The sequence below is a fragment of the Acomys minous genome, assembly GCF_964271855.1.
Source record: "Acomys minous genome assembly, chromosome: 19".
Lineage (NCBI taxonomy): Eukaryota > Metazoa > Chordata > Mammalia > Rodentia > Muridae > Acomys > Acomys minous.
Window position 1 is genome coordinate 49242477 of NC_140499.1, and position 25626 is coordinate 49268102.

A 25626-nucleotide genomic window follows, 5' to 3' on the forward strand; every position below is an offset into this window, starting at 1 on the left:
TATAGTATTTTGATGAGAATTATTAACAAGAAAAGGATAGAAAAGACACTAGAAGATTGAAATATCACCCATGCTCATGGATAGGAAGAATCAATATTTTGGAAAAGTTCATATTATAAAAGACAGTGGATACAACCTTTATATGTATTTGGAAGCACAAAAGACCAAAGATAACGAAACAAAGCCTAGAAAAAGCAGTATTTTAGGACACATCCCAAAGCTTGATTTCAACTTAAACTGTTGGATTTGTAATTGATCCCTAATGCCTGTCCATTATGTTATTACTGTTCCAGCCAGACTTCAGTGAATCAGCTGGTTCCTGGGATGTAAGACAGAAGGTCAAGGGATTTATTTTATCAGCATATTTTCTCTGCTGTTTGGAGTTTTCACAGTCTTAGAATTTTCCTCTATCGGTAGTCTAGGTGCCAGGCACCCAAACAAATCTATAAACCCTGATAAATGTGACAGTATGCAAAAATAATACCCTCTGTTAACATTGCCTGCCTTATACTTATCTCCAGTTGAGCTTTAACTATCATCTTCTTCCTATTGGTCTTATAAAACTGCATGTAAGTACAAATCTGGTACAGTGCAAAATGTATGGTGCACATGGGAACATGCTCTCTCTCTCTCTCTCTCTCTCTCTCTCTCTCTCTCTCTCTCTCTCTCTCTCTCTCTCTCTGTGTGTGTGTGTGTGTGTGTGTGTGTGTGTGTGTGTGTCTGTGTGTGTGTGTGTTTAAATGTAAATAAGCACAATTGCATTTCCTTCTAATTATGTATTAATTTCATCTTTATGATAAGTTCTGGCACATATTTTGTGACCACTAAAATAGTTTTTGCAGTTTCTGCAATGCAAGTAGATCTTGATTTGGGTAACACTTAAGATGCACAGATTTTTTTTTTCTAAAGAACTTGGGTTCTGAAGGATGCAGTGCTTGTTGCCCAACCATGAAGAGCCTGAATTCAATTCACGTCGCCATGTACAATTCTAAGGGTAGTGGTACACATTAGTAATCCTAGCAGGAAGATCCCTGCTACCTAGTGTATCCTAACCTGCAATCTCCAGGTTCTGGAAGAGACTTGCTTTCAAAAAGTTAGGTGTAGAGTCGTTAAAAAAAAGGTTATGTACACACACACACACACACACACACACACACACACACACGGGGAAGGGAGCAGAGGGGAGGCTTTCCTGCATTTCACTATGGCTCTTACTAAGATCCCCAGTGACTAAATTAGAGAGAACGTGATGCTGTGCCTTAAGTGTACTACAGGAGAAGACAGATGCTGGATTCTCTCAGCATAAACTCTTTCCCTTCCCCCATTCTCCTGCCAATGATGGGGAAATCATTAAGCTGTTATGAGACGAGCTTAATAAGGGACAATTTCCTGTCAACATGGACTGTTAAACTTGGACTCGATTCAGAAGGAAATAATTAAATCCATTTCTCTCCTGATATCTTAAAATACAGAAGTACTATATTAAGAACCTTGTGGAGAAATACAATAAAATCTAGCTTCCCCCCCCCCCTTCCTAACAAACGGTCACATTGGCTGACTTCCCTGACATGTCTTCCTACGTACTTTCTTAAAGCTGTCACTGTATTATGCATGCTGCGAGTGAATGAAGCCAGAATCCTTCCATGGGACCTTATGTCTTACTTGGTTGCCCACACTCAGTACTGCAAATAATAAAGTGTCCCTCAGTCATTCACGACAATGAGCAGGATAAAAAAACAACAAAAACGAGGTTTCCCTTTCTGCAACAGATTCATATGCCACTAACAGGCAGATGCCTTCCCTTAGCATTCATATATCTCTGGAGAATGGCAGGGAGTTTCATAACAAAGCAATAAACTTATTTTTGAATTCTTAATTCACTCTTGTCACGGTCTCTAGTTCTTGACAGGAATGTTGAAAAGTAATGTGTACAACTTCATTTCTCCATAGTAAAACCACTGGGCGCCATGAGTAGTTTCAGCATATCCATGAAAATACAAATACATATGCATATGGAACAGCAACTGATTAAAAAAAAGAGGCCATGAATTTAAAAGTTAGCAGGGGCGGTGGTAAGAGAAGGTTTGGAGGGAGGAAAGCATAGAGGAAAATAATGTAAAATTATCTCAAAAAAATAAAAACAAACATTTTAAAGAAGAATTAAAAATAAACAATCCGCAAAAGAAAGAAAACTAAAACCCAAGAAGTGTTTCAATAAAGTTGAAGGACCGGAGTTCTTTCTGTCACCCACTCTGCCCGTTCAACTGACAGAGACCAGAGAGCTCTTAGGGAAATGATAATAAAGATTTCAGTCCAGATTCCTAAGTTAGAATGCAGGTTTCAGAAAGCATCGCAACTCTGTGTCTTATATAAAGTGGCAAAATAGCATATTAATTGGCTTGTCTTCATGTTGACACACAATAAATGCTCAGTGTGTAGCAGGTTGAAGCACATGACATTCTTGATACTTGATGTCTTTGACATATTAAAAACTATGGCCTCATCAGTGTGAAGTTAATTTAAAAGTTCTTCCTTATTTATTTGATAGCCAAATCTCATTAGCCACACTGCCCCTCTGAAAGATTCCGGAAAATGCTGTGCTTGTTAGCCAGACCAGAAAATAGCTTTGTGTGGCCTCAGTAGAGAGCAGAGGGAGGGAAACCTAGGGTGTTCGCCTCAGCAAAGTGTTTGCTGTCCTCAGATCATCACATGTGTTCCCTAACAAAGGGATTGGGATACAGCCACAGAAGCTGACAGAACACAGTAGCTCAGGCTACGATCACAGGGAATGAGGCTCGGTAAACCCAAGAATATAAAGGAAAGCTTCTCTAAATACAATCTAGTACCATTTCACCTGAAGTCTTTGCTGTGCGCCTGTAGTCCTATCACAGTTCCTGCTGGGATAGCATTATGTTACAACAGTGTGTTTGCATCTCTGTCATCAAGACGGGTCTAAAACTGACCGTGAATGTTATGAAAGTTTCTGTAAGACTTTCCATTTTCTTTTTATATAGTAAGTGAGTTCTCTGAATATTTTTTTTCATTTCCCCAGCCCACAAGAACATACTCATGTGTCACTTTAATATGTAGATGTCTAAAAAGTGAGCCAAGGTACAGTTCTTTGCTCAGCAAAATAAGTAAAAGTAATCTTACTTCTGGGTATTTTTAGACTTTTTTTTTTTTTTGAGAGAGAGACAGAGACATAGAGAGGTAGAGAGACATACACAGAGAGATAACATTTCAAAACTTTATCACATAAGCAGCATTTTTATAATGGAAAATCAGAAAAATCTAATTTATAAAAGCTTGACTTGAAAAGATGAACATTAATTTGAGCAATATAGCTCTATTACATAAAGGAAAATGCCACATGACAGGTCTCTTGTGTGATCCTGTTTCCTTCTACATGTCTAGCACTTGAACAGGACCTGACATGAACTGGGCAAGGATTTATTAAATGAGTGGATGTGACAAATAAAATCTGAGCTATTGCATCCGCAGGTGAGTGTTTCTTTAGCTCTGAAATGCCTTGTAGCCTCAGGATTTTAGTTAATATAAATTACTACTTCTTTAGTAGAGAACAATGGGCTCGAAAAGGTATTTCTAGCATGACATCCAAGACCCGTGTCATTGGAAGAAACTAGAGATTTCACAAGGAATTATTGGGGAAGTTGAGGTTGAGTCCATTAATGAGTGGCCTAGCTCTGAAGTGAACTTGGGTAACATGTGTCTTTGATTAAGGATGAGTTTTTAGTCCATTTCTCTGAAGCAGCTCACTGGATCTTGTCTTCGGGTTTCATGTCTCTTATTTTGCACACACACACACATACATACACACACATACACACACACCACTTGTTGACATATATGATTTTTCCCAACTTGTGCTGAAAAGAATAATTTGTTATTATGCGGAAAACACAACTACATTTCCAGAATGCCTGGGGACTTGCCAGCTTACCTGGTATTGTTTAGGTACTGGTTTTTTTCCCCCACTTCTCACCAGTTGAAACTAAAACACAGTGAATTTTAAATGGATCCTTTTTATTATGTGAAATGTATGAAGAATTGGAGTTTGTTTTTAAGTCAAACCATCTCAGGCACAGCAGCATGTGTTGTAGGGTTCTAGATACTATCTTTTTTCTGTTATGGGCTATTTGATTAAGAAAAATGTTACGAAAAGCTGATCACCTTCGTGGGGTAGCCACTAAAAACATCTAATTAAATTGCTTAAATTTAAACAAAATTAAAGTATAAATTTTAGCTCTACTAACCACTTTGCACAATACCTACTAACTACAAGTTCCTAGTGACTACCTAATTGAACAAGCATGTGTAGATAATAAATCTGTCCTTGGAAAAAATAGAAACAGTACTAAATAAAACTCCCTCCACTAGAATAAATTTCTGTGGACCGTTCAGTTATATATGGGGTAGCTATACCCCTACACCAAGGTTCAGAGAACACCCAGGGAAAATGGGCAGAAAGATTGTAATGCCAGAGGTCTTGAAGGAGCAGGGGAAACGTCTCTTCTGGACATGACAAAGGCACTGAACTTAGGAGCTCACAGCAGCTGTGGTTGCCTACACAAGACCAAGTCAGTCAACATTCCAGCATGGAGTTGTGGGGAGCTCATCAGCCCCCAATCCCTAGCTGAGGAGCCATTGAAGTGTGATAGCTTTTGCAAGGGGGATGGAGGAGTCAATTTTCTTTTAGATTGTAGCCTTTGGTAGGTAGAAAGCCCCACACCCATGAGCATGATGGTGGCACAAATTGAACCCAGTGATGTGAAGTTGGGAAGAGGATAGGGAGTGGAGATGGATCTAATAAGAGTTACGGGACGGGCTTTGTGGTGCGCACTTTAATCCCAGCACTTGGGAGGCAGAGGCAGGAGGATCGCTGTGAGTTCGAGGCCAGCCTAGTCTACAAAGTGAGTCTAGGACAGCCATGACTACAAAGAGAAACTTTGTCTCGAGAAAGCAAAAAAAAAAAAAAAAAAGCAAAGAGTTGAAATAGAGATAATTATGATCAAAAGACATTATATACATGGATAAAATTCTCATCAATTTAATAAAATTATATTAACAAAATTCTCACTGCTTGACCAAAATCAGTCAAGTTTCTCAGAGAACCATTTTCTCAAGTAGGCATTGGACTCTCCTGGGTCTGATTAAAACTCTAGTTTTAGTAGGAATCCAGCTGAGTCAGCTTTGCAATTATCTACTTCATTTGGTATCTGACCAAAGTTCTCATTTGCTGTCTTCAATATTTTATCATCCTGGTTTGTCTTTCACAAGAATACTGTCAAATCAGGTTAGGCAAATTACCCCCTTTTCTTTGTGTTTCTATTAGTAATTTTCTACTTATCTGTCCCCATTTTGTACACAGACACAGACACACACACACACACACACACACACACACACACACACACATTTAATATATATCCATTTATCCTTTTGTTTATAATCATGTCAATCTCTCTCTACTACTTCAAATCCCTCACTTCAGTATATTCTCTGGAATAAAGTCTTCCTTATTATTGTTAACAGGTGTCACATTTGTGGTTGCTTGAATAGGTTTGGTCCCTATAGATTCATGTGCTTGAATGCTTGGCCAATGGGAGTGCCACTCTTAGGAGGCTTGGCCTTGTTGTCACTGTGAAGGTGGGGGTTTGAGTTCTTAAATGCTCAAGCCATGCCCAGTGTGAAACATACCCAGTCTCCTCCTGACTGCCTTTCCATCAAGATGTAGAACTCTGAGCTCATACAGCACCATGTCTGCCTGTATGCTGCCATGCTTCCCACCATGATGATTATGACCTCTAAAACAGTAAGCCAGCCAATTAAATGTTGTCCTTTATAAGAGTTGATGGATGCGGTCATGGTGTCTGTTCACACTATGGAAACCTTAACTGCAACACACATATTTTGATCATATTACTCTAGATTAAAACAAACAAACAGCAAACAAACCACTAAGTATTTTAGCTCTTAAGTTTTGAGACTTCTTTTTAAAGAAAAGGATCAGCTAGATACTTTTTTGTTCAATAGCTGCTTGATAGAAAAAACAATTTTCAAAAAAGTGATTGTAGTTATTAAATAGTCTTGGAGGGTTAGACACCTTATCTCCTACAGGGCAAGTAATACCATAACCTAGGAAAGGTCATGGGAAAACTAACTGCTCTTGGAAGCCACAGGCATTGCCAAAGAAAGGGAGTCTTCTAAGTCCAAGTTCACTCTGATCCCAGTTAGTTTTGTGTTGATATGCACAATTCAGAAAAGATCTTAAGCATATGCCAGAGGAAGTCATAAAGTCTGGTGAGCCGTCGCATCATATATACTGAATGTCTACCTTCAATGTTCATAAGACTAGACACGTTAGTCCCCAAGTGACGGGGCCTTGGACCAACATTCCTCCACACTGCAAGCAAAATATCCAATAAGTTAAGCTAGTGCTGGTTGCTATGTGATCAGTAATTCCCAGGTGCAGAGTGCTACCAAATCATTGTGAGGCATCATGAGTGTAGTACTCTTGCAATCAGTAACTAAAGGATATGTAGTAACAATTTAAAATGTTTTTATTTCACTTTTTTCCCACCCAGATTCTTGGGTTGTACCATGGAGAAAATATTCTTAACAGAAAAAATTTCTAGCTTTAGGATTTTTAATCAATTAAAAGATAAGTATTTTTAAAGGTTATAATCTTAATTCACACAAATATTAAGTAAAGATATGTTAGGTGATTTATTTAGATCCTTATAAGAGAGCTAGTAAGGGATGACCAATTCTGTGAAGAATTCATAAGGTAGAATAAAATATAAAGAATATTAATTTCTTAGTATTAATACTATTAATGCTGCATTAATATTATAATATGTATAATAATATGTATCATATATTGTCTGAATTTCTCAGCATCAATGGAAAGTTAATTGGATACCATTACTTAATAGAAAAGAGCTGGTCTTGTCCAAAGAGCAGTCATCAGCTGTTTTCCATCATGTATATGTGATGTGCATTTTTATGCACAAGGATATTTGCATCACTGTCAGTCTTGTAAAAATTTAAAGGCTATAAAGTTGTTCAGAACAAAGGTCCCCAAACTTACAGAGTCATGTAAACTGAAAATATAAATATATGTCTTAGGCAATATATAGTTCTTCATTCAAAACACTTTGTCAGCATCTTGGCCCATTTCTTTCATAGTTTATTCTGATAAATTGAATCTTTACAGCTTACTCTATCCTCAGTACTGCCCTTTTGATTTACCTGGCATTTTCCCAAGTTCAACTTTTTTGAGATAAGCCTGAAAGAGCTTTCCTTTTTGCCTGATTTAATCCCATGGGGGAGAGGGGAACACAAGCATTTATAATGCTGAAAACTGCAAGTTAAGAACACAAGGAAAGATGTGCTGAGTGGCTTGATTTTCATAAAAGAAAGAGGAAAGGACCAAATTGTTGCATTGTAGCAAAGTTCAGACTTTCCCTCTGCAGATTCAACAATTCAGTTTGCTGAAACAATCAGTATAAAAGTTAAAAGGGAAAATGTGCAACAACATTTGATGTGCATAGCTTGGGAGCCTCACAACATGAGATCTCAAGGAAGGGCAAGACTTTGGAAGCTTAAATACCACTTCACAAGGGGGGGACAGCAGAGTATAGGCAATTTTGAGTAGTAATAAATGATGAGAAATTAGCTCTCCCTTTCAAAGCTGAATGAACCGGAGAGAAAGACAATACCTTGTGACAAAGTCCATCCAAATACAATTCAGCTATCCGACCTTCTTTCTTGCAGTAGTTAGGAAATTGCAGGGATGGGCAGAAGCTGTGCCGTGTTCTTTGGCGGTCTGAGTTTAAGGTAGATCAGAGGGTTCCGACTAAAGCTGCTTCTAGCAATTGTTTTTTTTTTCTCCTTTATTAATTTATTCTTGTTACATCTCAATGGTTATCCCATCCCTTGTATCCTCCCATTCTTCCCTCCCTCCCATTTTCCCCTTACTCCCCTCCCCTATGACTGTGACTGAGGGGGACCTCCTCCCCCTGTATATGTTCATAGGGTATCAAGTCTCTTCTTGGTAACCTGCTGTCCTTCCTCTGAGTGCCACCAGGTAGCAATTGTTAATCTCTAAAGACCTTTAAGATAATCAGCATGCGGGGAGGCCACCCTTGTGGGCATTGTTTTCTGAGTTCCAACTTCGACTGAAAGAACAGCCATGTTCCTAACTTGCCTCTACCTACAGACTAGCTTGTTTCTTTCAATTAGGACAGTTATTTGCATTTCAGAAAAATTAAAACTGAGAAAGAGGAGAGAGACCCTGCGAGTTACAAATAAAAAATGTGCTGAATTACAGACCTGCTAAGGTGCAGGATTTTTTTTTTTAAAGAAACGCTGACATTTTCTATCTTAGTCCAGTTATTCAATAAATTTCCCAGCATCATTGCTGCTGATTTGATACATGCCTTTCTCTAGTAAAATAGAAAACACAGACCTGGATATTTAAAATTTGGTTAGAATACTACTCAAAATTGAAAGGTTTCCAAACACTTTCCCAAATGCTCATCATAAAGTTTTTAAAGCTTAAGGCAAAGTTTTTAAAAATATGATATTTTATGAAGACAAAAACATTCAGTTTAAGAAACTGAGATGTCTTCCCTCTCCTTCTTTTTCCTCTTTCTGTTACTTATTTATCTTTACTTATTTCTACATGCCGTTTTTATGGAGAAACGACCTTTATCCACATTATTCTCAACTTACATTAATGAAATCAGGGGCCTTTTTGTTGTTGTTTTTTGTTTTTTGTAAATGTGAAATAGTTGTGTTATTAAGACATCAATAAAAGGAATATTTTGAATAGTCTTAATAATTAGGTTAGGTGCCAGAAAGGTCTTGTTTGTTTGTTTGTTGGTTGGTTGGTTTATGTGTGTGGAAGAGAGAATGTGTGGGATGGGTGAATGGGATGTGCACTTACCACAGCATGCTTGTGGACGGCAGACAAAGCTTTGAAGTCTGTTCTCTTTCACCTTGTGTGCTCTGTGGTTGCCAGGCTTGATAGCAAACTCCTTTACCAGCTGAGCCATCTCAGAAGCCTGAGAAGTTTTTTAAAAATATATTTCTAGTCATATGTACATTGTTTGACTCTTTGTATGTGTACCATGTGCATACTGGCGACATTCAGGGCTGTGACAGGATGTCAGATCCCCTGGGTCTAAGAGGTACAGATGTTTTTTTTTTTAATTTTTATTTATTTTTATTAATTTCTTCTTGTTACATCTCAATGGTTATCCCATCCCTTGTATCCCCCCATTCTTCCCTCCCTCCTCTTTTTCCCCTTATTCCCCTCCCTTATGACTGTTCCTGAGGGGGATTTCCTCCCCCTGTATATCCTCATAGGGTATCAAGTCTCTTTTTGGTAACCTGCTATCTTTCCTCTGAGTGCCACCAGGTCTCCCCTCCAGGGGACATGGTCAAATATGAGGCACCAGAGTACGTGTGAAAGTCAGTCCCCACTCTCCACTCAACTGTGGAGAATGTCTGAGGTACAGGTAGTTGTAAGGAACCCTATACAGGTTCTGGGAATGAAACTTGAGTCTTTCGTAAGAACAGCAAGTTCTCTTAACTCTTTACCCACATTTCCAACCTCTTGAGAAGATTTTTTAAAACTATTTAATAGTGCTGCCATTTAATTATATGCTTCCCATATATCAATTATACGAGTTTTGTTCCCTAATGTGCTTTATGTTGTGTTGTGTAATATAATGTGCATATATTCATATGTGCACAGCCTACCCTTCCACTCATAACAAGGAGGAGAAATGCAAAACTTAACAATGGTTTATTCAAAGCTGAATTCGTCTACCCTCTCTACCACTGTAGTACATATCTCCTGTTATTTCAAGTACTGTAGCCCCTTGTAGTTCTGGTGTTAAAGCATTTAATTCTGCCTATTGAAAATAATAAATCTCTAAAGGAAAGTTCGCTATGAGAGCAACTGGCTTGAGAATGTTGGTTGTTGATACTAGTGGACCTGCCATTTTGTAGACTAATGTTATCACAATGACATTTGGGTGGCCCCTGCGCAATTGCTCAAGGAGGTACACTTGTTCTTACTGCTTCCAGTGGCCAGCTGTCACATTATAACAGCATTGGTGACAGTACTACTTTATCATGCTGGAAAGGTGGCCTCACATTCAATGAGGAAACACTTCATCCAAAAGAATAAAAAATGAAGTGAGCTACCATCTTTGGGTTCAGAATGAATTAACCCTTAGTGTCCAGAAACGTCTACTGCTCTGGCTGTGCCTGCTGATGAAGCACTGTGTGACTGCGTGTGTTACAGCCTACCAACTCAATAAACATTGATTTGTCATGTCCTTTGTGTAATGAAGGCATCGCTTATTCTCATTAGCCTGGTGTACACAAAGAAAAATGCCCTTCATTGGTGCCCTCAGAACCGTAAAAGAGATTGCTACTTACATGGAATCACCTTTAACAGCCGGAAGCAGAGAAGGACATTGTTGAAACTCTAACTGAAAAAGCAAGAGGGTGTTCATGAAGGTGTAGTAGACGCAGTGCAGAGGCTAAGTCCTGGTTAGACTTGGAGCACGGTGAACTGTGGTAAGGTGCTTCCAGAAGGAGTTGCACAAGCCAGCAAGAAGAGTCCGACCTCCAGGATTTGTGCTGGGAGTCTGGCAACAGTGGCAGGGTACATGAAGGAGGGTGGTGTAATAGAAATGTATGCAAGGTTACAGTGCCAAAGATTATATACAAGACAAATGACCTGGAGCCTTGTTCTACAGGAATGAGGGGGACTCTGGGGTTTTCTGAAATCAAGGAAATGACATACTGATGCAGTTGTCTGCAGGCTACCAGCATGTTAGCTTGAAGAGCGTAGTAAATCGAGAATGCTGGTTTAGTTCTCAGGATGGATCAAATGATAGTAGCTGCATGTGTGACCTTTGAGTAAGCACAGCAAAAGAGCTACAAGGGATACAATACGGAAATACTGACAACCCACTGAATATAAAGGAAACAATTAAACTAGAACCAAATATTGATATTGTAAGAAAAAAAATCCTTGATAGAGTGAGAAGCCCTGGTTGGGCCAGATGGAATTAAAGTGCTTGTGTGAGTTTTAAAATCCACAGCTGCACTTAGCAACGCACATTGGAAAGCAGGCTTGAACATCGTTGAGACTATGTTAATTATTATGATTAATAGTGAGGCCCCAGAATTTTGTAGAATGATAGGGGAAGTGTGTCCAAGAGAAGAGAGCAAGGCCTGATGAGGCATGGGGAACACATGCCCTTACGAGGGGTGTTAGGGAAATGAGATCCTACCCCAGGCAAAAAATTAAATGACCAAGAGTCAGGTTTATCGCACCAGAAATATATAACAGGATAGCAAAGAAAACTTGGCCTGTAAACTGGAAGCTCCCTTTCTGCAGCTGGGTATCTAAGCTTCTAAAATGCAGGTGTTTCTGCATTTTTGAAAAATGTTTCATGGACTGACTTACTGCCACAGTCCCCACCAACAGGCCCTTAATTTTCTAGTATAATTTTCTCTCCAAAGCTGTCTGTTCCTGGCCTTGCCAGAAACCTCTCCCACAAATATACCTGGTTCTTATTACTGGTATTTGCTATCCTCTAGTTACTGGGAGATATATTAATAGTTTTGCCAATGGTTTCCTGAAGACAGGAGACTTGCAAAAAGCTGGGCTGCCAAACACAGATTCTTTATCTGAACTATCTGCTGTAGACCAGGGCATCTTCATCTGAAGTCCCCAATTATCATGCACAAGGAATATCTACTGCTCTCATCAATATGACACCGTTTTCTGATGGATCAATTCGCTTTGCCCTAACTTTAATTGGATTGATTTTTCTCTAAAACATAAGACTATGTATTCAAGTGTATATCCTCACACCAGGATGTGTAAGGTCCCTAAGGACAACAGCTTGTACTTAATTTATATTTTCATAAACCTCTACACTCTTGGTTGAATGAATGGACAAATATACTATATTGTCTAGGTCAGGGAGAATAATTAATCCTTCCTTATTTTTACAGAGTCTTGTTTAACAGATGGAAACAAGGAAAAAAGTTTTCTCATAGTAATGCCCCTGTTGTTGTAAGTTTTATATTAAAATGAGTACTTCATACAAATTTTTTCCTCACTATTTCTTTTAATAATTTTGTACCGGGGGTTAGCGTTTTCCTTTGCAGATGTGGACACTAAGGCTAAGGGAATGCATCTGACTTGCTAGGGTCACTCACTGTACACTAACACCTGTTCTTAGGGGCTTGTATCTTTTTGTTTATTCAAAGCCTGGAGGAGTATTACCCTAATATTCTAGGCCAAGTAAGGACGACTTCAGCCACAGTTTTGGGTCTACAACTCCTATAATAATGAAAAAGTTTATAACCTCTCAGGTTACATTATTTTCGTTTATAAAATAGGAGTACTACTTGAGGGCAGCCACAAAATCTAAGCAAGATGTTTTATTTTGTTTTTTAAGACCTGTATTATTTACTTGGAGATAAAACTATCTTATTTCATACTATATAGACTTTAAAATTTTTAAACAATGGCATTCATTCACTTTGGGGTGTAGTTTGGGTGCCTATAGAGGTCAGAGAATAGCTTCCATGAATCAGTGCTCTCTCCACCATGTAGGTCCTAGGAGGAAAGCTTAGGCCTTCATGTTTGGTGGCATGTGTCTTTACCCACTGAGTCTTCTCACCACACCTTTTGTTAAGATTTAATTTTTTTCATTTTTATCTGATGCAGATGTGTGTGAGTGGGTGCCGTGTGTACCAGTGATTGTGGAGGCCAGAACTGGGTGTTGGATCTCCCGGAACTAGAGTTACAAGCAACCATGAGCTGCTTGATATGAACTTAGGTCTCAGGAAAGAGCAGCAAATGTTCTGAGTCATTGAGCCATCTCTCCTGACCCCGTAGTTTTATGGGGTCTCCTTAGATCCAGCAAAACTCAGCCACCAGGTCAATACAGATGACAAAAACTTATTGTAACCAAGCTGCTATTGGTCAGTCATGACCACTGAACTGGGACCCTGAGCCACAATATTACAGAGCTTTTAAGCTTGAAGATCACAAACATCTGTGCCAATTTAGTTATATTTCTTTCGCCAATCGGGCTTTAGGGTGGGGGCTTCCTTAGGAACATGTCTTTGTGGTGCACTTATCCTGTTCTCATTGGTTGATTTGTTCAGGCAGGGCAGCTTGCCTAGTGTTCATGTCTCAACTTGGCAAGTGGATGTCAGTTACCAAGGCACATGTCTCTTTCTAACAAGTGGGATGTCAGTTACCCAGGTTCATGTCTCCTTCTTCCAAGTGGGATGTCAGTTACCCAGGGAGATCTTGGGAACTTAAACTATGTTTGACCCCTATTCAAATGGAAGTTTTACTCAAAATGGCTTCAGTTTGGTGTGGTTCCTTCTTATAATACTAGTTACTCTTAAATTAAAGTCATGTAGCCTGGGTTCAGATCCTCACAGGAGAGAAGTTAAAATGGAATACCAGATCTGCTGAGTGTACTGACAAAGAAGATGGGTTTGGGAGGCTCATGAAATGGCTTATCAGTGCCTTACTTACTTGGAAGAGTGATAACCTCAGTTCTTTGCCCAGAACCTACGTAGTAGAAGGAGAGAACCAACCTCCTCAAGTTGTTCTCTTTGGCATGTACATGTCCCCTACTAGAAACAAACATAGAAAATGAGGAAGTAAATACAACCTCAGTTCTATGCCCAGAACCTACGTAGTGGAAGGAGAGAACCAACCTCCTCAAGTTGTTCTCTTTGGCATGTACATGTCCCCTACTACACACAAACATAGAAAATGAGGAAGTAAATACTTAAGTAAATGTAAAAAGTAAAGGCAAGAAGGGATTTTGAATCTGACTTGGATTTTTGATCCACTAAGGATTATTACACCCAATGAATTAAATAATAGATACATCTTCAATTATTTTTAGAAGAGAGACTGCTAATTTCCTTTTTGAATTCAGAAAGAGGAAACTCCAGCTATGTTCTCTGGGGAATCCAAGGAAGCAAGAATGACCAGCAGCTGTGGTCCTCAGTGCTGGACTCTTGCCAGCCGGCTCTGCTTCAGGGCTGCCTGAATCACACAGCATGCCCTCAGGCAGCAGTTTACTTCCCCAGTAGCCATACCATTTAAACCATAGGTTGTGAGAGACCCTATTGAGGCTACCTTCCTACAGGAGGGAGGATTTCTTAGACCTTATTACAAAAGCAAGGAGATGGGGGTTTTGGAGAGCACCTTTGGACACTGTAGATAAAAAGAAAACATGTATCCAGCTCTAAAGTGTGAAAGTAACAGAAGAGTTCTCTGAAACCAGAATCACAACACAGAGCAGTTAGGGTCTTCTGGATGAAAGTCTGTTGGAAGGGCACTCTCTTTCAGTCAGATCCCTGGGTACACTGTTATTTGATTAATTTAGACTATAAACTAATTAAAATACAATTTTCCAAATGTGTTTGTTCATATTACTCTGTGTGGTGCTTTAATGATAGATTCAAAAACTGATCAAGAACAAATAAGTTACTTAATTGTTTGAATAAAGAGTATTGCCTTCCAGATGCCTATAGTGACTTAGTGGGAGGTTATCAGAGAGAGGAAGGGCGACAATACCAGATAATTTTTCAGTGTATAGGTCAGACTGTGTGAGAACTCTTAAGAACAAAAAACAAAAAACTGGCGCACAATAGTCAGAAACAGTATTTGGATAATGTTGGGCTTTGTTGTCAGTCAGGGGTCTCTAAAGGAGTACAGCCCATGGAATATGAATATATAATGTGTGTACATACAGATATATATTAGAAGATGTTTTATTAGATTGGCTTACACAGCGTAGTCTTGATAGTTCAACAGTGGCTATCTGTACCATGGACAGGCTGAGAATCCAGTAGCTGCTCACTCCAGGGGCTGTATGTTCCAGCAGTCAAAATCTTGTGCAGAAGGCCTGGAGAATTCCTGAAGAGCCACTGTGCACACTGGAAAACCCAAAGAAACAGGGCTCCGATGTCAGTAAAGATAGCAGTGATAGCAGCATTATAGATGCATTCACAAGCAACAGTTAAAAGGAGGCACACTTAAAGCTTTTTTAGGTCTGGTCTAGAACTTAAAATCAGGTACTCCCATTTCCAGGAAAAGCTGACTGAGCTGTCCTCCCAGTCCTCATAATTATAGTTCTAGCTAATTTTATGCAAATTGACATAAGCTAGAGTCATCTGAAAGCAACAAACCTCAATTAGAAAGGCGTCCATGAGATCCAGCAGTAGGAGATTTTCGTGTTGGTTATTGATGCCATGCCCATTGTGGGTGGCACTATCCCTTGGCTGGTGGTCCTAGATTCTACAAGAAAGCAGTCAGAGCAAGCCTTGATGAACAAACCACTTAGCAGCACTCTTCCATGATCTCTGTATCAGCCCCTGCCTCCAGGTATCCCAAGGCTTTTGAGTTCATATCCTGATTTCTTTCAATAATGAACAATAGTGTGGAAGCTTAAGACAAATAAACCCTTTCCTCCTCAAGTTGCTCTAGTCGTGGTGTTTGATCACAGTAATAGTAACCCTAACCGAGACAGAAATTGGTACCAGCACAGAGGGGTATTGCCGTAACAGACCTGGGTTGTGAAAGGATTTTGTAACTTTGTTTAATAAAAGCCATTGGCTGTTCAAATCTTGGTGAGCTGTGTGTGTGTGTGTGTGTGTGTGTGTGTGTGTGTGTGTGTGTGTGTGTGTGAGAGAGAGAGAGAGAGAGAGAGAGAGAGAGAGAGAGAGAGAGAGAGAGACTGGGGCTTGGCATTTTTTAAACCTCAAAGCCCACCTCCAGTGACACACATCTACTCCAACAAAGCTACACTTCCTAATCCTTGTAATCCTTTAAAACAAAAGTAGCTCCCTATTCAAATATCAGAGTCTATGTGGGCCGTTCTCATTCAAACCGCTGCATTCCATCCTGGCCCCCAGGCTTGTAGGAATAGCATAATGTAAAAATGCCTTCAGGTCAACTTCAAAAGTCTCCATGGTCTCAGCCAATCTCAACACTGGGTAAGAGTCTGGGGTCTCCTCTGAGACTCAAGACACTCTCTTAACTGTAACCTCCTGGGGGAAAGATAGCATAATGAGGACACGCTGGACCAAAGCAAGACCAAAACCCAGCAGGGCAAACTCCAAATTGTATATGTCCATATCTGATACTGAAATGTTCTTTAAAACTCCAACTTCCAGCTTTGTTAACTGCAACTCACTTATCTCTCTTGGACTGGATCCACACCAAGTCTGGAGCTCTTGTTGGCTGGTATCCCAAGGCCTTAGTCTCTCCAACATCTTGAGATATGAAACAAATTCCAAGATCACCTTCACACAATAGCTTCTCTGGCTCTCTGCAGGGACACCCCTGACACTCACCTGGTCTTATGGCTTTCCGTAGCCACAGAGGAAGATTCCACAACTCCTTTCCTCTATTCTTGGCTATGAAGCTATAACCACATGGTAGAAGCTGCCAAGTTCTGCTACTTGGTCTGCCCTGAAATCTCCTCTGCCAATACCATGAACCAAAAAATCTTCAGTTTATCCTCAGGCAGAATTTTAGAGCAAGGGCAAAAAGTAGTCTTTTGGGCACTTAATAAAATTCCTCCCCTCTGAAATTTCTTGCGCTCGGCTCCCACAGTTCAAATTACCCACATATTGTCTTCCTTACTTTACTAGTTTGGTCCACTAAGACCTGCTTAAAGCATTTAATTTCTTCCAAGCTCCTACAGAATAGATCATCAAACTTTGAACACTCAATTGCTTTTCTTTCCTAAAGTCCCAAAATCCTTTCACAATTCTCCCCAAGACAACATGGTCAAGTCTGCACAGCAATACCCCACTGTCCGGTACCAATTTCTCTCTTAGTTAGATTGCTATGACTGTGATAAAACACCATGACCAAAGCAACTTGAGTAGAAAAGAGTTTATTTGGCTTACACTTCCCTGTCACTGCTCATAATTGAAAGAAATTGGTACAAGAACTCAAATAGGGCAGAAACCTGGAGGCAGATGCTATTCAGCCTGCTTTCTTCTGGAACCTAGCACTACCAGCCCAGACACAGCACCATCTACCGTGGACTGGGCCCTCCCCATCAATTACTAATTAAGAAAATATCCTACAGCTGGATCTTATAAAGGACTATTCTTAATTGAAGTTCCCTCCTTTCAGATGATTCTAGCATATGTCAAGCTGACATAAAATAAGACAGGACACCATATATACTCTTAATGTTATGAATGTTATGGTAATGTCTATCCTGCTCCTTATAGAATCCTTATAACTTGGCAGTCTCTTTTGTTCTATTGATTATTGGTTGATTCTTTTTAAAAGTAGAACTTTGGGGATTGTGGCTTGTGACAGTTAATCTTTATTGGCATCAGAACATACGTGGCAAGAAGAAACCTTGATTGAAGAATTACATCTATTGAACTCACCCATGGGCATGTATTCTGCCATGTTCTTGATTTCTAATTGATTCAGGAGGGTCCAGTCTACTGTGAGTGATGCAGTGCCTTCACTAAGCAAGTGGGCCTGAGCTGTATAAGAGAGATACCTGAAAGGCAAATAGACCATTTCTTCCTCAAAAAAAAAATTTTTTTTGTCCTGTGATTTATCATAGCAACAGAAAGCAAACCAGGGCAGGAGTTTACCCAAAATTTATAGCATGTTCTTAACATGTATGCCTTCACTACCAAGCGCACGCACGCACGCACGCACACACACACACACACACACACACACACACACACACAGAGGCATGCACACACACAGGCACGGCAAAGGATTTCTGTGAGTTCAGGGCCAGCCTGGTCTACAAAGAGAGTCCAGGACAGTCAGGGAGAGAAACTCTATCTTGAAAAATTAAAAAAAAAAAAAGTTCAGGTTATAAAAAATTTAAAAATTAATCTTATAACTCTACCAGTTTCCATTAACATATGAATTATTTTTTTTCCAGACTTAAAACCATTCCATTATGGCTCACGTTGGACTGTTCTCTTTGCTGGTCATGCAAAGTGTGGTGATAGGAGCAACTTTCCCAGACGAAAGCATAGCGGAGTGGTCGGTGAACATGTATAACCACCTTCGAGCCACTGGGGAAGATGAGAATATCCTCTTCTCTCCAGTGAGCATCGCCCTTGCAATGGGAGTGATGGAGCTCGGGGCTCAAGGATCTACTCTGAAAGAAATCCGCCACTCAGTGGGATATGATGCCCTGAAAAATGGTGAGTGCTTGGGTTTTATTTCTCACAATTATTTGAATTTAACCTTGAGTTCAACTATATTGCCTTATGGCAGAGAAAGCAATATTTACTAGAGCAAAGAAAATGTCTTACTGCGAAAATATGGTTAGGAAGAGTTAGCATAAAATAAAGGGTTCATTTTTGTCTCCAGCTCTAGCTGAATAAATCTAAGGAAAGGGCATCTTCTCAAAAGCATTATTTAAATAGATGTGCATGCTAAAGAAAACAAAAAAAAAGTGGTTCTGTAATTTTCTGTGTAAATTATCATACAAATAAATGAAAAAGTAATTGTGATGGATTCTCAAAATATATTACATTTTGCTTATAATCAATGATATTCTAATTGTTTAAATAACATCCAAACTTTAGAAATGTTTTATTATTATAAAAATTATATGTATTATGAGAAATAATTTTGAAATGGAGTGTGATTTTTGTTTTAATGCTTATTTATGTGTGCACATAAACAGATTCATGAGAAACTTAAAAATGAAAATAATGGATTTTGTACTTTTAATATTTAAATAGCGTGATGAAAATAAAATTTAACAAAATATCCCCTAGATAATTAATTTTTTTCTCTGTAACAGACACACACACACACACACACACACACACACACACACACACACACACACACACACACAAACCCAAAGACCAATTGAATACAACTAAGTCAAGTACTTTGAAAAAACACAAATTCGCTCCTTCTTTGTAGAGGTTATTGAAATAACAGTGAAAGGCACAGCTGTATCTCTGGGGCTGCAGTTGAGCCTCCCTGGCATATGCAGGGTCCTAGGCTTGATTTCAGACTCTGCCAAAGTGACAAAAAAGAGCAAAAATGTATCACTTGGTACATTGGACTAAGTTAATTTGATCATCTACAAATAGCACTGGACTTTTCTTACCTTCTTACCATGTCTCTGTGAGGGGCAAACCTGCTGTTTTTCACTGGCCACTGTTCTCCTAATGTCCTTCACTTTGTTACAGTGATCTTTCACCATGTCTGTTGCGCTGATAAACTTGTCATTTGTCACCTTGCAGATGAAGAATTTTCTTTCCTGAGAGACTTTTCTAATATGGTCTCTGCTGAAGAAGGCCAATATGTGATGAAAATTGCCAATTCCCTCTTTGTGCAAAATGGATTTCATGTCAATGATGAGTTCGTGCAAATGATGAAAAAGTACTTTAATGCAGAAGTCAGTCATGTGGACTTCAGTCAAAATGTAGCTGTGGCCAACTACATCAATAAGTGGGTGGAGAATTATACAAACAGTATGTGCTTTCTTTCTCTACTTAGCTCACTTTTAACCATCTTTGACTTTGGGGTGTATGTGTGCCCTCACTTTTACTAAATAAGCTAAGCTTGTAGTCATGAGTAGACTACTGGCTCTGGTCATCTGCCATCTATGCTCTCTTCTTGAGGAAACTCCTTGTGTAGCTGTGTGGAACTTTTAAAAAAGTATTTAATACATTAGTCAGAAAGAATGGTAGTTAGAGATATTTTATTTGTAATATTAAAACAAAATAAGAAAGGGGAAAAATCAAAGTTTAAAGATGCCTCTTGGTTTTATAACCACATAGTTAATAGGTGATTTTAAGAAGTGAATAGTATTCATTCTAAGAAGAGTGGTCCATTGTAGCCCACATTATAGAATTAGAAACTGGGTGCACATTACTCTGTGTTTTATTTCCAACTCATGTTATATTTTTTGAATTTTATTTTTCTTTTACGTGTGTGTGTGTAAGTGTTAGAGTATGCATGGGAACCACTCACATACCCATGGAGGCCAGAAGAGGGCTTTAGATCCCCCCAGAACTGGAATATGAGCTTCTCGGTGCTCTGAACTAATAATCATGGGCCCTGGTTAAGAGTAGCAAGTACTCTTAACTGCCAAGACATCTCTCCAGCCCCTTTAATCCATATGTTAAATGTATTTAAAACTTCTAGTAGATAAAAATCTATCATTTATTTTCCAATTAGCCAGGAAGATAACTGAAATAATAATTTAAAAATTGATACAAATTTAAAAGTAAGTTAATGGAGGAGAAGGGGAGAAGAAAATTAATGTAGGAGAATATGTGCATAATCCATACAATAAACAATATATATGATATATGAAAACTTAAACATAAATGAGTTAAAAATAGATTAACATTTTCAGTAGATTAGTATAGCTGCTCATTACAAAAAATCTTAATGTCAAAATTCCTCAGATAGTTTTATTCTAAAATGTTATGCTAGAACAACAACAACAACAACAACAACAAACCCTATTAAACACCCTAAACAATTCACAGAACCATAAGATATCCATAAGAAGAGATATGGCTGATAAAATGAGAAAATGTTAAGTGGTTTTGATCTTACTTTTTCAAAGTATAAGATTGATTTGTGCCATAAATGAAACATTTTAATATTTTTTTAAAATTCAAAAAGAATATTTATCTACCTGATATATATTGCATTATTAAAATGCTGACTTTCAAATTTCTTTTTGGTGGGGGAACCTTACCAAATCTGCTGTCTTTATTAGACTTAAAAAAAATTCAAACGATACAAAGTAATTTATCATGAGTTAAACTTCCTTTTAGCCATCTGTTTGCACCTCATCAAAAACAGTAGGAAGATGACCAGTACTCAAGCAAGGCAAGTTTGAACTGAATGATACTTATGTGCCTTTTTATAAGAATAAAATTAGACAGGCGAAGAGTTGGCTCAGCAGTTAAGAGCACTTGATGCTCTTCCAGAGGACCCGAGTTCAGTTCCCTGTACCGCATGGTGTTTTACAGCCATCCATAATTCCAATTTCAGGGGATATGATACCCTCTTCTGACTTCCATCAGCACCAGTCACACCTGAGGTGCTTAGGCATACATCCAGGCAAATGCACACACACGAAAAAAATGAATAAATAAACATTTAAAATATAAACTTTGAAACATTAGTGTGCTTTGTCTGTGTTCATAGTTTTACATGTCTCATTGCACCAAGGAATTGTTGAAGGCCAATATGGCTTTGGATGTGGGTGGGTAGTTTTTGCATCAGGATGCTATTAGGCATACTCTTGGTTTTGATGCCCTTAACTGGTAATGATGTAATTATGTGTGTATGTGCATAGCGCTTTCCATTTAGAAGTAAGACACTTGTATTTCTGTTATATATTCACCTTATAACCTTAAGGACCACTCTATCAGATGGTGGTGTTGGTAACTCTTTTGCTAGCCCTGCCACTTTTCAATTTAATGTGAATTTTTCATCTGCTTCACCTAAATAGGTCTGTTGAAAGATTTGGTGTCTCCAAGGGATTTTGATGCTGCCACTCATCTGGCTCTCATCAATGCTGTATATTTCAAAGGCAACTGGAAGTCACAGTTTAGACCTGAAAACACCAGAACTTTTTCCTTTACTAAGGATGATGAAAGCGAAGTACAGATTCCAATGATGTATCAACAGGGAGAATTTTATTATGGTAAGACATTTAGTGTTTTAAATACTTGTAGTATATCAACAAATTTTTTATAAATATGAAATATTCATTGCTCCAACTCCTTGTGAGTATAATGTGGGATAGAGTTCAATTTGCTTGGCTGCATTTCCGAAAGCCTGCTATTAGGTCATGGCTGAATATCATAGGTATTGACAGTTTTCCAACACGCTTCTTTAATTTATAGCCACCTTCCAAGTGGCTTTACTCATCTAAAACTACCTGATATTGGATTGGCAAGGTGTCTCCATGGGTAAGGCATTTGCTATGCAAGCGTGAGGGCCTGAGTTCGGATCCTCAGGACTCAACCATCCAGTGCTTCTACCTTGAGATAGGAGATAAAGTAGAAGGCTCCCTGGAAACTCATGACTCAGGTAGGCTGGAGTACACAAAATAAAACAATACAAGACAATGTATCAAATGAAGAAGAAGGCAAAGGAAGACCTTTGTACATGCTCCAAGCCATATTTGCACACGCACACACAGACACACAGACACAGACACACACACACACACACACACACACACACACACACACACACGAGCATGCATGTGTCAAAAGTTCTGATCTTGGGTGACAACATTCTAATTAACTTTGGGATGGTCTTTAGCTATATGGTTCACCTAGAGCCTGACTTAGTTTTAAACATTGTTACTATTTACTTTTTTATATTTATTTGTTTGTTTGTGGGATCATGTACTGTAGCACATGTGCAGAAGTCAAAGGAAGACTGAGTTGCTTTTCTTCATTCACCAAATGTGTTCTGGGATCATAATAAGATCATATGACTTGGCATCAATTGCCTTCATGCACTTTTTATCTCTTGTAAAGCCCATGTAAAATTTGTCTTTAAAATTCAAATATCAGAGGGTGGAGGGACAGCTCATCAGTTAAAACCACTGCTACTATTGTAGAGGCCTCAGGTTCAATCCCTGGAACACCCCACAACTGCCTGTGACTCTAGCTCCAGAGGACCTGATGCCCTCTTCAGGCCTCCATGAACACCTGTGCACATGCAATGCACTTACATACAGCCCGGCACAGATTCATAAACATAAAATTATAAAAATGAATCTTGAAGCATTTAAATCTTAGATTTATGACTGGGAGAACTATATATGATGTAATTCAATATCTTTGACATTATTTTCACTGAATTTCTTTGTATTCTTCAGATACTTATGGTATTTTTTCCTCCTGAATTATAAAGTTAGTTAAGTCATTAGCAAAAATGCACTTGTAACTAAATATATGTTATACTAACAGTTCTAACTAATAATCAAAGTAGAAAAAATATCTACTTATATGAAACCCGATATGGTTAGTTATGCATAACAAATATTATTCTTTATTTTGATGATAGAGAAATCGTCAAGCCATGACAGAAGTTTGTGTTCTAAAGACACACCACAATCTCTCTCCATGTGTGTGTAATGTGTATGCACAGATGCATAAGAGATCCTGCTAAATTTATAGAATACAAAATAAATTACCTCACTTATTTAATTACTAACTTTGATAATTTTATTATCACAAATACACTTGATATGCTTATGTAATATACAAGTACATAATGCTTAGATTCTATTTTAGCTGGCAATATTGGCCTTTGTGTATTGCAATTGTGCTAACAATGGGGTGCCCAGCATTATAAATTATCTTCTTAAAAATCAAGAGTATGGGTAAATGTGCACATTGGTACACCCAACTTAAAACCAGGGATTTATTTTTAGAACCAGTTTTTACTGTGTTAAATTGAGTTATCTTACTTAAAAATAAAAAACAGTCTAGAGAACATAAAAAAATGTGAGATAATTCAAATTAATTACATTTTTTTTGGTGGTGAGGACTCACTTACTTTTGAGGTCTAATTTCCAATAAGCCATTTTGCTTTGGATGCCCAAATTTCTTATTTTCCAAACATTATTTCCTTTTTCTTTTAGAAAAGAATCAATGATCTATAATAGTGCTTTTCTTGCATGTATGTAGCATACCACATGTGTGCTGGTCCTAGAGGCAGCCAGAGAAAGTACTGGATATACTGGAGATAAGTTACGTATGATTGTGAGCCACTGTATGGGTATCGGGAACTGAACCCAGATCCTCTGCAAGAGTCTCAACTACTGAGTGTTTCTCCAGACCCCAATATTCATTCTAAGTGAAGACATAAAAAAACTGAAATCATCTTCTGGAAGTTTTGGTGTGAGTTTTAAAGCTTTCATTTTGTTTGTAGGGGAATTTAGTGATGGATCCAATGAAGCTGGTGGCATCTACCAAGTCCTTGAAATACCCTATGAGGGCGATGAGATCAGCATGATGCTGGTACTGTCCAGACAGGAGGTTCCACTGGCCACACTGGAACCTCTGCTTAAAGCACAGCTGATCGAAGAGTGGACAAACTCTGTGAAGAAACAGAAGGTGGAAGTGTACCTGCCCAGGTGAGGAGGTCCTGTGAGGCCCTTCGCACAGCACAGTGCTGTGATCCACAAAAATCTCTTGCAAATGCATTGGAAATTCACTCTTCTTTCTCATCCTATTTCTCTTTCTTCATCCTTCTTTCCTACTTTTCATCCCTTCTTCTCTTCTCTTTCTTCAACCTCCTTTTCCTCCACAGCTTCCTCCTCCATCAACTCTTCTTTTTCCTTCATCTCATCTGTCTTCTCTTTCTCCCTTCTCTCTGCTTCCTCTTCTTCCTTAATATTCTTTAATTCGGACACGATCCTACGACCTGAAGATACACATCTACTTTTTTGATTTGTTCAGCACTGAGAACCATGTGTTGTTGAGTTGATTATAAGGAAGCGGGAAAACCTCTGCCGTTATTGGCAGCACTTGCAAACAAGCACCTGCAGAGGTACTGACATATGCTCGTACATAAACAAGGTACAAATCTACTCCAAATACTCTCTGTGGTCAAAGAGTAAGACATATGCATAGACTTACTACTCTGACGACTGTTCTTTTCTTTACTCCGCTGCAGGTCCCCCAGAACATCCCTATTTAGCAGCATGTTGTTTCCATTTCCTGGTAGCTATGCCACATACCTGAGTCTCCATTTCTATTTCTGTACTGATCTACAGTACCCTTCTCCAGGTATTGTTCATTTAGACATAAGGGTCACCTGTGACACGAGACCTTCCAGGAGGCCCTTCACACACTGTAGGCTCACAAGCATAATGAAAATAATTTGCATTAGAGAACAAGATACACCAATTAATAACATATGTAATGTGCATATATGTACATGGCAGTACAGTTCTGGCTCTCATTTTACATTAAAATATTCAATTTCAAATTTCTATAAATACGAAATCATGATGAGTAAATTAATAAATCTAGATTATTAAAACTTATTAATTTCATCCCAATTAGGGGTTGATATATAAAAGTTATATTTTATGTAAATGCCTATTTTATCAAAAAATCTAGATGATGTTTGCCTTTGTAAATGAAAGAGACCTATTTGTACTGATATTTGTAGGAAGAACATTATACAGTCTTCATATCTATCTATATATATTGTAGACATACATATATAAAAAGACATATACATTTATATATGTATATATATACATATAGCTATCTCTTCCTCAGTCTTCTTATAAAAACTAAAGTAATCATAACCTAAATAGTTCAGGCGTCTAAGATAATTAGCATGAATCACTTTCCATGATAATACATTTACATAGAAAGATTCTACTAGTCTATTCTCAAGAAACAGTCAGTGAATATCTAACAAATAACAATTTGTTAAATATAAAAGTTAATTTTATATACATATTTTATGAGCTATGGTATTTTAAACTATAATATTTATTT

At 38.3% G+C, this 25626-nt stretch overlaps 1 protein-coding gene across 2 annotated transcripts in view; it reads left to right on the forward strand.

Annotated features, from left to right (window-relative positions):
- SERPINI1 (serpin family I member 1) overlaps nt 1-25626 on the forward strand; it is an 84643-nt gene that overhangs the window by 34898 nt on the left and 24119 nt on the right. The window contains exons 2-6 of one of the 2 annotated variants that reach the window (XM_084768740.1): nt 3415-3501; nt 18033-18300; nt 19363-19593; nt 21597-21791; nt 24041-24245. In XM_084768740.1, coding sequence (XP_084624866.1) covers nt 18051-18300; nt 19363-19593; nt 21597-21791; nt 24041-24245 — 881 coding nt within the window. In that variant the 5' untranslated portion in view covers nt 3415-3501; nt 18033-18050. The remainder of the gene's footprint in view (nt 1-3414; nt 3502-18032; nt 18301-19362; nt 19594-21596; nt 21792-24040; nt 24246-25626) is intronic. The other variant, XM_084768739.1, reaches the window with a different exon arrangement.